Genomic DNA, 18,062 nt, shown 5'->3' with positions numbered 1-18,062 from the left:
TAATGTGCACCTACTTAGCAATGTACATGCAGAAGAGTAAGGTGCAACAGGAAGGGAGCTTAAGCTGGCAGCCACTAGCCCAGTTTCTCCAAAAGCAAGTGGGAACCCAATGTGGCTGGAAGGAGAAGTCAGAAACTCCAGAGTTGGGAACTCCTAGGGCAGGAGCGGAGGAAAAAAGTTAGACCACATTCCTTCCTACTCTCACTCTGATACAGGGCTCCTGTGGCCTTAAGAGCCATACACTAAGCTACAGACAAGTAAAACATGCTGATCTGACACGCGGCTGTTGCCTGTGGCTCTTCCTCAAACTCATGCACACCCTTTTGACTCTTGCAGCAAGTGCTCCCTGGGGACAACTCTGCCATGGGAGCTCCTGCAGAAGGAGAGGGCATCAGAGACACCTGAGCTCAGTAGCATTGCCACAGGAGCGTCCCAGAGTGGGAAGGACAAGCAGGCACAAGGAGAGCCTGCATGCCTCAGGGAAGAGCAAGGATACAATGCAAAGGGTAAGGGCTACCCTTCACACCAGCTGCTTAAGACTCAGCTGCCTCTGCCAAGCAAGTCCTGGTTTGCAGCTGCAGAACCACAGGTGCAGATACCCAGCCACCAGACAACGCACAAGAATGCCACACTAATTATTTTCCTTTTCAGGAAAAAGTCGGTGTGAGTGTCCAGCCTCTGCGCTTCAGTGAGCTTCCACAAGCACTATTTTGTTTGCTGCCAGCTCCATGAGGCAGCACACCAGCCCCAGCCCTCTGCACCACCACGCTCCGTGCCCCAGGCCCCAGCGAGGCTGGCGAGCCCCCTGCCTGATGACACCGGCTCCTGCAAGCCCCCCGCAGCTCCCAGGATTGCCAATGGGAAGCGGGCCTGCTGCAGGCCATGACATCACCACCAAAACCGCCAGACAACCAGCCCCACACGCAAACAAAGCGCATTCCCCTCTGCTGAGCTCATCCGGTGTCAGCCAGGCCACCGCAGCTCCCACTCGCCTTCAACAAGGACATGGACGCACTGCTGTGTGCCCTCAACAGAAGAGCTCTGCTTTCGGGGTAAAGTACGAGCAAAGTGCAGCTGCAGATGCAGCAGCCCTTCATGCTGCCAAGGGCTTTTTCCACTGAGGATGTTCCGGCACGTGGTGAGGCTGCATATGGCGGGCCCCAGCCACAGGGCAGCTTCACACAGTGACTGGTGACACCAAGCCCACTGGAGACCTGCACCTGAACAGCCAGCAGAGTGCTATAGCGGGCAAGAAGGCTGGCAGCATCCTGTGGTGCATTAAGAGCAGCATGGCCAACAGCATGAGGGAGGTGATCCTCCTCTCTGCACTACCCTTGCAAGGCCACATCAGGAACAGCGTGCAGTTCTTGGCTCCTCAGGTCAAGAAAGACAGGGAACTGCTGGGACAGTCCAGTGGAGGGCCACAGAAATGAGGGGACTGGGCCATCTCCCATATGATGAAAGGCTGACGGATCTGGGACTCATATGAGACCCCCTACAATTCTGAGAAAGGCCCGGGAAAGGCGTGGGAAGCACAGGATCACGTCCCCACACCAGCAGGGAAGCACTAGGAGGCCGGAAGGATGATGAGAGCAAGCCACAAAAGATAATTACTCATTTGGGAATTACATGTAGAGGAAAGTCCCTGAGCCTTGGGAACAAGCATGCTGGAAAGTAGACTTCTGCTAAATCCTGAAAGGAGGGGGGCAAGAAGAAAGGCATTCTCTTGCCTCTGCCACATCCTGCTGAGACAGCCATGAGAAATGCTTGTCTCTGCTTTTGAAACTAAGCAACCCTCTGGCACAGGATGGCGAAGAGGAATGACCCTCATCAGGTCAGCAATGCTGCTGCAGCACAGTGAGCCTTTGCATTCCCAGCACAGCAGGTCAGCAACACTGTTACCCAATTCAGAGCAATGTGGTTCTATCCTAAGCGAGGCATAAAAACTTCAGTCAAATGCAAAGAATACTTATCTAGGAGTCTGATAACTGGAGGATGTTGCTGCATGCAAACAAAAAAGTGCCTTCTCGCAACACATCCTGTGCCTACACAACTAGAAAACCAAGCCTTGATCAGCAAGAATGCACTGATAAAAGCAGCTGTGGAGTCAGATTTCTGCAAATGTAACACAACAAAAGCACTGAAGGGTGAGAGCACTGTAACCACCTCTGGATTAAGGTAGTCCTAAACCTCAACCATTCACTGCAGGTTGAAGCACTGCTACAAACTTTACCAGTTCTTGAAAATACCTTCCAGGGACCAACACAGAGGCACATGACAAGTCTTTAGCACTGTCTTATGTCTTAAATTACTGGGGTTAAAAAAGAAGAAAGCTCAACGTAAGGAGGAATCAGCCAGCAGCTCCACCATTAGGCATCAGTGTGCTGGAGACAAAAATGGAATTGACCCCACCTGCATCATTTCGCCTTGCTTCTCCCACTCTACACCTTGGGTACCACACTGCCAGCACTTCTGGCAATATCCCCAAGAGCAGTAAGGCCAAGCAGTCACATATGCTGCAGACTTTGAGATGCCAGGGTGACCTCTGCTTTATTGAGGAGTAAATTTACTCACACTCAGTAGGTCAAGATGGCTGTAAGAAACAGAGTGTAAAGCTCTCTAGAGGTAAATGAGCCCGTTCAGATAGAGCCATCTAATGCCTTCTGTGCAGCAGACGTCAGGCATGAAGGCTGCCTGGATGGAGTTCCTGAAGCCAAAACCAACACGTCGAAAACTATCAAAAACAATTACTGTCTGGGGAACTCCTTGGCCACAATACACATTGAGATTCAATTTTTCCATCTGAAACCAGAATCACTGTAAGGACACAGTGCTTGAAGGAAATCCTCATTCATGGTTGGTCCATGCAGAGCTGCAATCTCTGCACCATGCTGCAGCACTAAACAGCTTGAGATTGGAGCACGCTTTAAGGTCCTGAGTGGGTAACACATCAGAAGATATTCCACCAGTTATTTCAGCTTTTGGAAGGATTTGTGGTTTGTCCAAGTCTTTTTCACTGATATTGAGCACCTAACAGCATAGCTCTGAGATTTATTTTTTTTTGGAAAGTATTTAAGCCCAAAAACCCTGTAACTGATACTCTATAGCTGTCTGCAGCTTTGTGATAAGCTTACTGCAGAACTTATCAGGAAGTCAGCTGTCTATGCCTTAACATTTCCTCAAAAAGTGATAGGAAAGATTAATTCATCTCTAACACAATCACATCCTCACTACAGAGAGTGCTCATCATCCCACACAGGAGAATATCACGTTATGACATTCTGGTGACAAGCTGCTCACTCAAGGCGCAGGCCCATATAATTCACCCAGCAGTGGCAGCTGCTTATTGGACAACACCCCTGTGAGAGGAGCACTCAAACAGGAGGGCTGTGGCAGCTCTAGAGAGAGACACAGTCACACGGGTGGTCTCTAAGCACCTTAAGAAGGGCCAGATGGGATTAATGGCACAGCTTCAGCACACATTAACCACAGCTGCATGACACGTGCCTGTGCAGAGCGCATACCCTCTCACCCACGCTTCCCAGCACTCCGTCACTGTCTGTGCTCACTGCACAGCCAAGCTTTAGGACACAGATGCACAAGCATCGCCCTGAGCAGCCAGTCATCACGGCGCTGCTTCCCACCCTGTACCCAGGACCATCCTGCTGCCCCCTCTGCAGGCAGCACACCCGCAGCCTGCAGGCAGCAGGATCTCTGCTTTGACACGGCCAGCATCACCCAGCTTTATTGGGAGCTCCTCAGGCACGACGGGCTCTGAGTGCTAACAGCACATCCTAGCCAGCATGCAGGGATACCACCTTTCCTCTCTGGAAGTTGGACTTGGAGCCTTTTGACGAAATACTTCACACAAACCCTTCCAAACTTCACAAGCTATCTGTGTGGCCTCCAGGGACAGCACTCTGCCACATACTGAACAGGGTGCAGCCAGTTACCCAGCCACGGGATCTAGTTCTTCCACTTGCAGCCTCACATCGTTCACATTTGCAAGCCAACTGCATCTTGCATTCCTAACACAATATAGAAAAATGAAGCACTGGCTTTAGGGGCAATGTCACTAGAGCCAAAACAGTCACAGCCACACTGTTCTGCCTCCTTCTGTACCACCTCCTCATTTCACACCTATCAGGAGCACTAAAGACAAGCTCAATCAGGAGTAAGATTTATGCCCAGAGACAGTCACTGCACGTCCCACAGCACATCTCCACCCCAGAGTACGTATCATTTGCATTTCTGCACATGCACACCATAGCTTTGCTATTCAAGCAGTCGTCAGTTCCCAGGAACCAATTCCATGTTATCCAAGAACAGATTAATGGCACACTAATTCAAACAGGCAAGTCCAGTCTAGCCTGCATGAGACCAGTCTGTGCTTTTGACATTCAGACATAGGTACCCATGACCATACCCCTACCAGGTTCAGTGCCATGTTAGGCCACCTTGCTTCTTACCAGTTCCTCAGTTTCACCATAAAAACATTTAGCAGCATGCCTCACTGTTACCTCCCTTTAGATAGAGCAAAAATCCCATGGGTATTTCTCCTATAGATGGTGACTGGGCTGCTCCTCTTCATTTTGATGCTTGAGCTTGAATACATCTGCTGCCCAGGTTTCTACTTCAGGAGTCCTCTTTCTTTACAGATAGAACACGAAATATTCTGTAGCCTATGTTTAAGTAATAAAGTTGGTTAATTAAAATATTTAAGCTTCCCCTGCCTTAGGCAGCGTTTTCAACCAATAGCTGCAGCAGTTTATGTCAAGCACTTCACTTTACCCTAATAAAAAAAAACAACCTGTTAGTTGTACATAGCCTAGCTTCAGTTACTTAGCTCTATCAGAAACGGTATTACTTCATTTTTAAATATTGAGTTCAGCACTATGCTATGCTGTGATACCATAGCAACGTATAAGGCAGATGTATTGAGGCAGATTTTTCAGTTGCTGGTTCCAGGGGGTTCCCTGGCTCAGCCACAGGTGCTGGGCAGAGCTTTACTCGGAAATCCACACACCTCAGCTGCTCCCTGGGACAGAGCCAGCAGCATCTCGCTCATGTTTGCTGCCCCTGGTGCTGCAGCCTCAGCTGCCAAACTGGTGTTTTACCTGTTCAGCAGCACCAAAGAATAAGGCAAGCCTCAGTGCCACAGCTTATCACTGCTTTACACAAGCACCTTGCAGGGAAGGTCTGTCCTGCAGAAGCTTACCCCATGCTGTGCCCTGATCCTGGGTCATGCATTCTTGCAGACTCGGCAGCCAGGAGCTCAAGGTGGCACATCTCTGGTTCCAGAGCAAGAAAATAACTGTGGGATGGCACAAGGACCAAGTCTGGGGCTCTGGTGCCTGTCTGCACTGCAGAGTGAGCCACCCGTGGGACCTCACAGGATGCTCCAAACCACCTCCTCACACAAAGCTCTTTCTAGGCTAATCCTCATTTCTGGAGGACTGTCATTTTTAAGTTCCCATCAACTCCCGCAGTGCAGTGGGGAAGAAACCCCAGAAACCCCTCAACTGGGAGTGGTAATGTCACAGCTGCATCCAGGGGATGCTTAGCCATGGCAGCCAAACACCCTTCACCCTAACAGAGTAGGGCACCACCATCCTGCCTCCTGGCATTGTATCCCACAGGTATTGAGGGATAGGGAACTATTATTTTATAAAATACAAGTGACATGCATTTTGTTAACATGCCACACAGTGGGAAAAGTCTAGGAATACAGCCTTTGTTTATATGTACACACACATCTCTTTGCGATAGACTCCTTGCATGCCAAAGCTCACAGAAAGCGAGGATGCTGGTGGCGACAGGGTTAATTCTTTGGGACAAGGTCTCTGCAATAGCCTTCCTCAGGAGTCCCACTGCTCCTGTCTCTGTAAATGTCTGCAAGTCGTTAGCTTGTTCACTAATGCTCACTGAGCAGCCACTAATCATCTGGCTGTGACAGCACCAAGGTCAGGGCTGTGCCATCCAGCCTTTAAAGCGGCAGTGAGCTGAGTGAAAAACTTAAAAGGTGCCTTTTTTTTTTTTTTTTTTTAAACCCCTACGTACCAGAGGAGAATCCAGGCCACTGGATGAAAGTCTCAGACCTTTCCTGCTTCTTTTTGGGTGGAAAAGACTCTTACCGGCAAGCTGCTAGCTGTGCTGCTTCTGTACAGCTTTGGGAAGCACTAGGGCACACAGCAGCCAAGACCACAGCAATCCTCAACAGCCTGGTTTTGTAGTCCACCACAGAGATCTCACTCAGCTTTCAGCAGCTGGATTGAACTGGAATCCTCACCCTTTCTTACTGCTAGGTAAGGTCAGGAACACAACCTGTGCCAGCTGGGATATTCTGGGGTAGCAACTGTACTGATGAGCAGTAGGACTTCTCTTTCACCACTCCTAACTGACGCAGCCATTCAGTTGTCCAGCATGCACACTGTGTACTCAGCTAAGAGTGTCTAATTACTCATTTCTAACAGCAATAGACACCACAGGGCTGCACAATGACCACAAAGCTCACACCCACACAAGTGGCTAGGGGTTCCCATACCCAGCACAACGTTAGCTCTCACCAATTTCCTTTTCACATCCAGGCTTTGTTTTCTGTCTGTAGGAAGGGAAAAGCTCTCTGCATTCTTGAGAGATGACACAGGCACACTTTCTCAGATGTACAGTTATCCTTGGACACTCATGTTGTTCTTTTGGGATAGTACATCAATATGAGCACAGCACAGACCAGTCACAGGCTCTCCAGTTATCCTTACCCAGGTTTTGACCAAGAGCAAGATGCAGCACAGATAGTTCCCATTACCTAGCCTGATTCTCATAAGGAACAGAATGTCACTTCTCCATCCACTCATCAAGACTATAAGTACTACAGCAAGATTCATCATGACCCATTTAACCATTCAGCAGAGACCTCCAAACTAATCCAGGCAGTTTGAGCTACTTCTGCATAGCAGAATCCCCACAAGGCAGGTTTTAGAAGTTCTCAGATTACAGAAGCCAACAAGTCCATGGCCAGCAAGCTTCATATAATTCTGGTGGTAGCCTGCACACCCACACTGAGAAGATCAACCGTTGGGAGCACTGACTGCACTACTACAGAAACTAAAGCCCCTGAGATCCAGACCAACAGCTTTCACGCGTTTTTTTCTGGCATTCAGAAGCCACAGCACGCAGCACTGAGCTCAGGCTATGGCACTGGATGTTCACACTCCTGTAAGAGTCACCACACTTTCCGTAGCAGTCAACAGCCTAGTTTTTCTTTATAGCTGCATTTTCACCACAAGCCTAAAAGAAGTAATCTTCAGATACAACCAAACTTGCTTTTATTTGACTTTTAATTAGATCATTGATTTTGTTCAAGCAGTTACATAAGCTATCAGACATTTTGCATGCAGCCACAGTTATTCAACAGCCAGATTAGAGGCGAAACAATGCAATTAGCATCCCGGTCTTCCCACAGTCGGTATGTTAAGTCTGCTCAGACACCAACACTTCCCCCCACAGGGAAATTTGAAAACAAATGATGTCTGTGAGAGTGACAAAGAACCACTGTGACTAACAGGTACTGCAACAAGCAGCACCTTTGCAGAAGTACCCAGGTGTTGAAACAGGCCCGCTCAAGTCACAGTTTACTTGTGTCGAACATCCAACAGCAGTCCAGAAGCTTGCTTTTCAGTATTTCTGGAACAACTCAGATCAATGCAAAGATCATTCAATTCAGTGTTTTAGAGCAGACTCAGCCTCAAGTGCCACAGATTACGTGGGAAATCTATAAACTCAGTTACAGAGCCTTACAAAGAAGGAAACCCTGCAAAGATCTGCAGACTGAGTGTTACCTCACTTCACAGCTTCTTGCACCGTCAAGATGACAGTTTGGCACCAACACTGTTCAACAAGCCAATGTTCCCCATTTCACAGAAAGGGTCATAAGTCCAGTTAACACAAGATTTTTACCTTCTATCTGCAAGGCACGTTTGTCATCAGGCCCCTTCCCAGCCAGGGTGATGCACCACAGCCATATGCAGGACAGGACGGGGCAGCTGCAGCTTGGATACTTTGCTCACGCTGCCCAGGGACCTGCTGCACACATGCCTTGTGACAAAGGGAAGGCTGCACCAAAGATATGTTCCAAGGTGCACAGCAGGGTTTTGGCTCTCAGACGCACAAAGACTGGTCTCACAAGTCCACCAAAGTTATACTGCAGTGACTGCTAGAAGATTTTTGTTTGAAAAGGCAACGTAAAGCAATTAATTACACCAAATAAAAGAAGGATAGCAGGGCGTGTTAGCATCTAGCCACAGGGAACAGTATTTCCTCTTCTGTGTTTGAATAACCTTCAGATTCACATATCATGGATGTTTGTTCAGCGTGCAAGTCTGCTCCCACAGCTTCTTGCACTGTGCCCAGGAGGAGACATTTCAAAGCTTATTTACACGGCACTTCATGGGCTGCCACCTACAGCGTGCTTCAAGCCCACCAACCACACCAGTGCCTTTTCATACATCCTCAGGAACGCATACACACTGCTTTTGTCACCTTGCAAGGGCAGCTGTAGACTAATCAAGAACAGCAAGCAGCCACGAGCAGCTGGGTTGGCCAACCGGGCCGCAGGCAAGAACAGGTCACAGCTGCCCCAGGCGCAGGCCATGCAGCCGCCCTGCAGGCCTCAGTGCAGGAGGCGGGTGGAAACGGCCCGGCCATGAGCCAGCAGGAAGGGCGGCCTCACAGCTTTTGGTTACTGCTCTGCAGCCACAGAAACACTTCCACCACACCCAGGATTGCTGCAGAAGGCGGCGTGTGCCTGCACTGACCCAGCTTGCCTGAGCTGAAGGCCTGAGTGGAAGAGATCTGGTTCCAGAAGCGCTTCAGTAAAACCAGTGCTAAGCATCAGAGCTGCTGTGTTCCCTACTGTCTCACGTCAGGCACTGTGGGCTGCTCTCCTCCCAGCAGAGCATAAGGCTGGGGCTGGGGTCAAGAGGAGATCAGATCTGGGGGCCATCCACGTCCACTTTGCCCTCAGAGGTGCCAGCCCTTGGGAGCCATGCTGCACAACCATGGAGCACAACCCAGCTCACCAGTGCTCCGACAACGAAATAAGTCATAGTTTGCCCAGTGCCATGCAGCAAGGCAGAAGGAGCAGGTGACTCATGATGCCACCACAGCTTGTGGCCATTTTCATGCTGTTATTCAGTTGTATTGCCAAGGGAGCTTGCACAGCCTCTCACTGCTGTTAGGAGAAACCGTTCGTCCCTTTGCAGGAGTGCTCCCTGCCTGGGCATTCAAAGCCACATCACAACCAACCTGCAGGCCGACTGCCACTATCTGCTGTACTTCAGAGTTATTTTCTGTAGGCCAGTGATATATCGGAACAACTTATGCTTTAAAGTAAGAGTTTGACTTCAGCATGGACTAGCTCACCTAGTGGGGTGGCACTATCTGCTTCCTTAAGCTGTAGGGAACGCTACTCAACAAATTTAGAGGAAGCACACCATCAACAAGAACTGTACAGTTACGAAAGACCATTCTCCTCAGAGGGTTTGGTTTGCTAAAGAGCTATGGCTGCTTTGTTCCAATGGCAGCACTAGCAGGAAGCCCAAGCTACTCTACTCCACCACACCAGCAGGGACTGGATTCTGCTGCTCCAGCCCCTGCCCACCCCAGGCAGCTCCAGGGCAGGAGAACATCTGCTGCTGTGTCAGTCAGCACAAGGCTTCCCCAGGAACTTAGGCAAGACCACATCTGGCTGCTGTTTGAAGTGGCCTCACTTGGCTATTTCTTTGTTAGGAAAAAAACATTGCAAGGGCCATGAGTACTACCACTGAAACACACATGCAATGTCTTGCTCCTACTTTGCTAACATCATACTACAGATGTTAAACTTCCAACTTACAGCACAACAGTGTTTTGCATTTTGCAACTGTAAGCCATTAAGCCCACTACAGCAGATTCATTCCTTACTATGATGTACCAGATGTTATGTGGACACTCAAGGTTAGTTGTAGAGAGTGACAAAGCTGAAGAAATCTCAGAGACAGCGCTATAGTCCAGAGAACCATCTGGTCACGATAAAACAAACTCACTGTAAGGCCTTCAACTACAGGATCTTGGATTTAGCTCCTAACAATGCAGAAGGAAGTGTCTTCCCTATTAAGTTACAGGATACTCAGGAGGAATGTGAACAGGCAGGAGTGTGAACTACAGCCTTTTTTTTTTTTTTTTTTTTTTTTTGCCTTGTGGGTAGAGAATAATAAAATCTGTACCAAGCAAAAGCAAGACGTGGGGAAGAAATTCCTCTGGAGCTTCATTGCATTAATCCCCATGAACAGGCAGAGCTTGCTCAGCCCACTGAAGCTACAACCTCAGTTGACTCAACTCTGAACCCACCATCAACGTCCTGGGAGGAGTGAGAGCAGCTCACCCCAACGCACCCCACCCAGGCAACCGTTACAGGGCTGGGTCCTTACCACTGCTACCACAACTGCAGCAGGCAAGAAAAAAAAAATAGCATCTACTGCAGGCTTCACTTTTCTCATGAAAACTGCTACTCATTTCCCAAAACACCATAAGAGAGGACATGTATTTGTTCCTCTCTACTGTTAGCAAAAATTCAGCCATGCGAATAGTACAGTACTGTGAAGCCTGTAACAAGGACCACACAGATCTCCTTACAGGGATGAGCAGTGCCTTCCCTTAGCATTTTTTACAGATTGTTTAGGATTCTTTCCCCGGCAGTTAACACCCAGCCACACAATGTTTCCTTCCTCTAGCACAGGTGCTTTTGGAAAGTCTTATGCTTTTCTTGCCAAGTCCAAGCAGACAGCAGCGACAAATCCTCACCCACCTCTACCTGCCATGTGCCTCCATCACTGCCTTTGTGAGAGAATAGCCCATCTCACAGGCAGTTGCCCTGGAACAGAGCCACAGCACTACTGCAGGCACACACACATGCAAGAAAATTTCTCAGGAGCCTAAAGGTTTCTCTACAGAAAGCTTGGCTGCCTCTTCAAGAGCCAAAGACAGGTTTGATGCTTTGCAAGCAGCAACTGGTGGGCCAGGCTCTTCACACACACTGGCACCAAGCTCAAAGAGAGCCAAACCCATGTCTCTGAGCTCTGCATTCTCCCTTCATTACTGCAAGGAGTTACAGGCCAGATACCATGCTTGTGAGCTGTGTATCACAGCGGGCAGTGAAGGATGACAAGTCCACACACAGGTACACCTGATGCTGGTGGCAGAGAACATTATAGTGAAGTAGAGATCCATTTACTCCAGCATCACCTGCAACATACCATTTCTCTCTGATGTCCTTGTCAGCATCTGTTTCTAACCTAAACCCTACAGGCTCTTGTTCAGGTCCCACAGAGTCTATTTCCAAGGGGCAAAGAGAAAACAAAATTCCTCCAAAGCTTGAGGGATTCATTGTTTCACTCAGCTCTATAAGGAGCGGGCAGAACAATACTGGGAATTCAGAAGCATGGCCACACACAAGGTTAACCACATTCTTAGATTACACTGTAGGCTAGGAAAATAGTTATCCTGCCCCACTTAGATTTAAACATCTCCATGTAAGCCAATACAGAGCATAGCATTAGAATACAGAACAGTCAAGACTTCAGTCCTTCTTGAGTGGACTGTATAGTTTTCCAGTGCCTTAAACAAAAAAGATGTTCAGCACATTACCCTTACCGGTCCCAAATTACTTTACAGAAGAGCCTGATCACTTTGTAAGCTTACTTTCAGATGCAGAAGAATACTAGAACAGTCCACCTAAGGTACCTTACACTAACTTGGAGTAAACAATTCATGTAAAGCCTGCATAAATTCCTGCATGGGGCCGGGTGCTGGACTCAATGACTCTTATGGAACCCTTCCAACTGAGGATGTACTATGATTTTATACACTTTAGACCAACAGTTCAAATTGTTGGAACACAGAGTCCTGAGGAGCCCAACCAGGTGGTTATTAGAAAGCAGGGCCTTTCCAGCAGCAAGGTCCACCATCAGTCTATCAAAAATAATTTTAGAGTGGAAGGATTAAGTGTCACATTTCCAAGAAGCAGAAACCTGCTTCCAAGAAACATTGGATGTTTTCCAGAAAACAGCCTCCAGGGAAGTCACAGGTAAGTGGCAGACAAAATGCAAGTGTGTTTTGACTACCTTCTTATGATGTGTTAATAGCAGCCAGGGAGAGACAGAGAGAGACCCAAAGTGTATACAGGCTGAAAATACATTTTCCTTTTTTCAGCTGTCAAGCACCTAGCTCTGAGTATTACAGGATAATACATTCAACAAGTTTTAGAAGAAATCTAGGAATTCACAACTGGTTTTGTCATCCTGTAGTTCACCAAGAACCAAAGGCAAACATTGAAGCCAAACGCTCAATTGCAGCCAACATTAGATCCCAGTGACACGGGAGCAGGCAGCAGCACTGTCACACAACCCCCGCAACCTCTCCCCCCCTATTTTCTCGTGTTACTGCCCAGCATCCTGCACCTGGAAGGCAAGTCAGATCAACTCGCTTATCTGATGAAAGCGCAACCCAGCGAAGAGAAACCACATGTTTTTCGGTTTGATCAATCAGAGTGCTGCAGTCTAGGATTACCACCTCTACGTTGCACCAAAAACAAGCAGCTGCTCAGCACCCACCCTGCTGCTGCAGGAGACACCATGCTGCAGGCGAGCACTGGGTGCGAGCAGAGCAGGTGGCAGAAACTGCCTGCCAGGCTCCAGACCTTGAAAACCTCTGCTCCTAAGCTAAAATCAGTTGACTCCTACCACCTGATAACAGGGTTTCTGGGAGCAAGCTTGGGGCCAAACTAAACCTTAACCTCCTCCCAGCAATTTTCTGCGTGTGGCTTCTACCAAGGCACAGTGTGGTTCCCATACAAAGTAATCTCCAGAGCCGATCAGCTCCTTAGGCCAAGAGCAAAGCCCTTGTGCGCTGCATTCCTGGCGTCCTACTCCACAATGCGCCTGCACACCACTCAGCACCCAGGAATCTGCAATTATCCTCAGCCTGGCAGAGAAAAAAAGCCAGACTTAGCGCTTGTTAACACTTCAGTGCTACCCTGCACAAAGCCGAAGACTCCTCATGTTCAGATCACCTGCCCTAACAAGTTTAAGGCCTTCCATCCCACTGTCACTGGATAGCACAGCACAGAGCGTTGCTTTACAGCTTTTTTTTCTTTCTTTTTTTTTTTTTTTAAACTGCAGATCACACAGACAAGTCACAGATCTGCACTGTAGCGAGGGCACCTTGTGCCTTAAGGAGAAGCATCTCAGAACTGCCCGTGGACTTGGCTAAACAAGGGGTAGGAGAGGCTGAACCTAACTCCTGCTCCAAACTGAATTAAAAGCTGTGGTCAAACATAAGTTCGATTGGTTCCTTCGAATATAATCAGATCAATAAGACAAAGTTGGAATACCAAACTTCTTCAGTAGCAAGGTTTCAGAGGTGTGGGTTGTAGTACAGCAGCAGTAGCTAAGTCATACCGCATGGCTTCCAAAGCATTCCTGGAAGTTAAATAATAACTGGAACACGCACTGCATCCATTTAGCAAAGATTTGATGGCATTATTAATGCTAGAAATCCAGCAGCTGCAGCCGTCTGGATTCCCCAGCTGATTTGGCTCAGAGCTGGCCCTGAACACCCCAAGCCCCAAAGGCCAACCTGGTCATAAAAGTTCTTCACCTAAAAGCCCTTATTTGTACATAGCTCCAGACCCCGGCATGACCTCATGTTTGCTCAGCAGCACAAAAGAGACTGAAAACCAAAGATGAAGTCCCAAGTTCCGTAGAATGCACAGCCACAGGGAGACAAGCACTTCAGGCAAGCAGCACTTTGCAGCTTGCAGAAGAGGCAGCGTGGGCTTCAGCTCATCGAGAAGAATGCCACAGGGTTTGTTTGGAATGTCATTTCTGGAAAGCCAGGATGTTTTTTCAGGAGCAGCACAGTTTATCCAGGGCCATATGCACAGTCAGAGCCTGCCCCCACCACCTGGCTCCTGCTCCACCCACACAGAATGGATGGGCTGCAAACCCCTTCATGCAGAGCCACAATCACCTCATTCTCCAAAGCTCCAGCTACGAGCTGTTTTTTTTTAAGAAGCAATATAGCGTAAATAATCTACAAAACAGCTAAATGCCTTCAGTGGTTACAGACACCTCACAGCTAAACCTTATCTTGTGGCACTGCAGCGCTGCTACAGCAGCGCCTTAAGGAAGGAAGCCATGCAGAGCCAGACCCAACGGAGCAACCTTGATCTCTGGAGTCTGTCAGGAAGCCTTGCAGAGGAATAGGAAAGCAGCTGGAGCAGCTACACTTTCCTAGGGCAAACAATGCAGCAGGAGGGAAGAGCTCAGCCAAGGAGCTGGGCAGCTGCAGGTCAAGGGCACACGTGTAGCAAGTCACTAACACCAGCCCTGCTCCCAGTGCGTCAACTGCTGTCCCTCTGAGGGCTGCTGCAGGGCACCCAAATGGCCCCAGTGTGAGGAGCTGCCAAGCATCCACCTCCTGCACCAGGCATGGGCTTCCAGAAGGGTTCCCATCCCAGACAAGTCCACATTTTCTTACCAATGTTACTAAAGCCTCTGAAGTGAAACAGCTTTCACCTTGGCCAAGAGTTTCAGGGACACGAGTAGAGCTGAACTCACCCAAACTCAGCTGTGTAACTCATTGAGGCCAGACTCATCAGCAGCCAGCAGTTAGAGTTATCTGGCAGAGAGAACTACAAGGCACTCACATTCCTTCCCACAGGCCTCTCAGGCATTCAGATTATGGCTGTACAGAGCATGCTGTGGCCACACCTGAGCCACCCTGATCAGCCACCGCACATTCCTGAGGGACACTGCATTCAGGCAGCCTCCATGCCCCCAGAAGAGACTGCAGTTCCGCGGGGGTTCACGCTGTGGCATGGTACAGACAGAGGGACCCAGCGCCACAAGCACCAACCACCCACCCCGGGAGCCAGCAGAGCTGCGGTAATGTCTGTTACCCACAACCTACGTAGCACGGGGATTAAGCACAGCCCCGCCGGAAAGCGGCACATGGACAATCTGCACCAGTCTGAGCACTGGCATCATCTGCTGGGCTCCAGCGAGCAACAGAAGCCACTCCGTTCCTCCAACTTCTACAGCAGCACAGTGCTGCGCTGGAACCTGACTGCAGATGGGCTGGGGGGCGCGGTGTCCCTGCGAGGCACCTGGGGGTCATTAGGGAAAGCCGCACAGAAGGAACACGCCGCGGCTCCTCGGGAGTGCAAGCTACAGAAAGCACGGACTCGTCTCATGAGTAACAGTACAGTTTGGAATACAGCAGGAGGGCGATGCTGCGGCCCTGGCAGCGGGACAGCACCGCACGGCTCTGCAGCAGCTCCGCACAGCGCCCGTGTGCACGGCCCGAGGGGCAAAGGTCCGGCGCAAGGAGAACAAATTAAAGGAAAAGCAACGAGCGGAGCGAGCTGGGAGGCACTCACCGATGGAGACCAGCTTGATGCTCTCCCGCTCCAGGAACTCGAGGGCGACGGAGACGTTCTCCAGCTGCATCTGGCGGAAGGTGGGCCGCTGGTGGTACTTGCGGTACATGCGCTTCTGGCTGAGCACCTCGAGCAGCGCGATCAGCCGCAGCCCGTCGCTGAGGTCGTGCTGCAGGTTGCCGATGCGCTTGTTGACGCAGCGCAGGTGCTCGTTGCACCAACGGGTGAAGGTGTTCTGCTGGATTCGCTTCCAGGGCGCATCCTCCGCCAGGTCCTTCTCGGTGGCCGGCATCTCACCGTCGGGATCGGCCGCTCTGCGCCCGCTCTGGCCCCGCGCCTGCGTGCTCATGGCGCTGGCCCGCTCCGCCCCCGCCGCCGCCGCCGCTCCGCCCCGGTCCCGCCCGGCTGCGCGCCGCCCGCCGCCTGCGGGCAGAGAGAGGGAGAGCGGGGAGAGCGCGGCGCTCAGCGGCCACCTCGCGCCTTTCGGTGCCGCCGCCCCGCTGCTCTGCCCTGCCCCAAATGTGTCGCGCTGCGCTGTGTTGCGCTGCTCCGCTCTCTGCCGCCGCCCGCCCGACACTGCGCGAGCCCCGCGCCGCCGCCCGGCCTTTATCCGGCGGGAGCGGCACGCCCTCGGCTGCATCACCCCCCGCGCCCCGCCGGGCCGGGCGGAGGGGCTGTGCGCGGCTGGGATGGGCCGGGCCGGGCTGCGGCGTGGCGGGGCTTCGGGGGGGCCGTACCTGGCGTGCGCGGGGAGTCCGGAATAACCCCGGGGCGGTAACGCGGGGCCGGGATGCAGCCCCCCAGGCACTACTGCGTGGCCGGGCGGTGCAGCCCCCACGATAGTGAGGCAGAGCCAGGGGTGCGGCCCCGTGTCACTGAACGGATGGCCGGGGGCGCAGTCCCTGTGGCGCTAATGGAGGCCCGGGGGTGCGGACCCTACGGCGCTAACGCGCAGCCAGGGGCGCAGCCCCCATAGCGGTAACGCATGGCCATGTGCGCAGCCCCCGTGGCGGTGATGCACAGCCGGGGTACGGCCCCAAGGTACTGAGGGATGGCCGGGGCGCGGCCCCGCGGCACCGCTGCGTTCCTGGGGGTGCAGCCCCTACGGCTCGGGGCACGCACACGGCACCCCGCAGCACGGCCACCAGTGCCCCGTGGTGTCCAGGCGTTTCCCGCAGCGCGGTGCCCCTCACACGGCGGACCCTTCGTGGGGATGCCGGCGGGAGCAGCGCTCAGCGCTGCGGGGTTTCGGGGGGCCGGTCGCAGCGGTGCGGAGCCGTGCTGGCGCAGGGGGGGCACGCCGAGGAGCAGCACGCCCCGCGCTGACTAACGCGCTCTTATCAACCGCTCAAACAAAATGTAAACTTCAAAAAGCAACCAAGTAAGGCTCGAATTCTCGGGGGTTTCTCTTTTTTTTTTTTTTCTTTTTTTTTTCTTTCCATTTTTGTGACTGATTTCCTGGCTTGCCCCTCCCTACCGACATACAGACTGGGACTTGCCGCTGACTCACTGATGACAGCAAAAAGTCAACAGAACCATCCCATCTGCGTGCTTCGCGCTGACTCCGCAGGAGCTGCCGGGGCGTCCCGTGACCCCGAGCCGCTCGGTGCTGCCATCAGGGAGGTGTCCCCGCATGTCCCACGGCCCCTTGCCCACCCCTCACACTTACGGCTGCTCCTGGCACAGCTCTGCTGGCTCCGAGTGCGGTGTCTGCGTGTCCCCGCTCACACTCCGAGGGATGGGAGCCTGCCAGAGGAGCAAACCCATTAACATGCAATCAATAAATCTAATTAAATTAAATGACCGTAGCCACCCTCCACTAAAATTAGAAGACACGTTTCCAATTATTCTACCCGAGAGTTCTGTTCTAATGTCTTTGTTACCCTGCAGCACTGTGGTTTCGCTGTGCAGACTCTAAGCTCTACTCGATAGATCTGATCATGACACGTAGGGAAGGAATGAAGATGAAGGCTGGGTGAAGTGGGAGGCACACCTGAGCTCCTGTCGCTCCCAGCCAACGGGCTGCACCGCCTCCTGCTCTAGGAACGTCTCAGAACCAGAGATCCGATGTACTGCACCGAGGCACATCCCATGGCAGCACAGTGCTGGTCCAACCCAGCTGGTGCAGGCTGGGAGCGGTGGGTGAGCCTCCTGCAAGGGCTGTTCTCCACTTCGTTTCTTGATAGATGCTAATTGCATATTGACTTTGGCCTGGGCTGGGACTATTAGCAACCACCCCACATCCGGACTAGCAGATTGCTTGTAGCACTTTAATTTTAGCTCCTTTCCCCTCCAGCACCCAGCAATGCACTCTAATGACATTGTGCCTGGGCCTTGCTGCAAGCTGGGTCCTCTGCGGCCCATAGGAGAGGCCAGGTCAGGCTGTTCTGGGGTCACATCTGGCCTGGAAACCAGCTTTAGTTTGAAATTAAACATTTTCACGTAAGTGAACACATGTTTTGAGTTTTATCAGGAGCCAGAGAAGTGAAAACAAGCTACCCTGTGGATCTGTCCTTGCTGGAATACCATCCCAGCACTGTGTATTTTTACAAATGAACTAATATATGCCCTGCAGAATGTGTATTTG

The 18,062-nt window shown here is 51.3% G+C and overlaps 1 protein-coding gene across 4 annotated transcripts in view; it reads right to left on the bottom strand.

Annotated features, from left to right (window-relative positions):
• FLNB (filamin B) overlaps nt 1–15,820 on the bottom strand; it is a 66,949-nt gene extending 51,129 nt beyond the window's left edge. For 3 of the 4 annotated variants that reach the window (XM_052679217.1, XM_052679220.1, XM_052679218.1), the window contains exon 1: nt 15,476–15,818. In XM_052679217.1, coding sequence (XP_052535177.1) covers nt 15,476–15,767 — 292 coding nt within the window. In that variant the 5' untranslated portion in view covers nt 15,768–15,818. Of the gene's footprint in view, nt 1–15,475 lie in introns of all 4 variants that reach the window. The other variant, XM_052679221.1, reaches the window with a different exon arrangement.
• Between the last annotated feature and the right edge of the window lie 2,242 nt (nt 15,821–18,062).

This window comes from Tympanuchus pallidicinctus, unplaced genomic scaffold (genome assembly GCF_026119805.1).
Source record: "Tympanuchus pallidicinctus isolate F22 unplaced genomic scaffold, pur_lepc_1.0 scaffold17, whole genome shotgun sequence".
In the NCBI taxonomy this organism is placed as follows: Eukaryota; Metazoa; Chordata; class Aves; order Galliformes; family Phasianidae; genus Tympanuchus; species Tympanuchus pallidicinctus.
The sequence above is the reverse complement of the archived record's forward strand: the minus strand, read 5'-3'. Positions and strand labels throughout refer to the sequence as shown.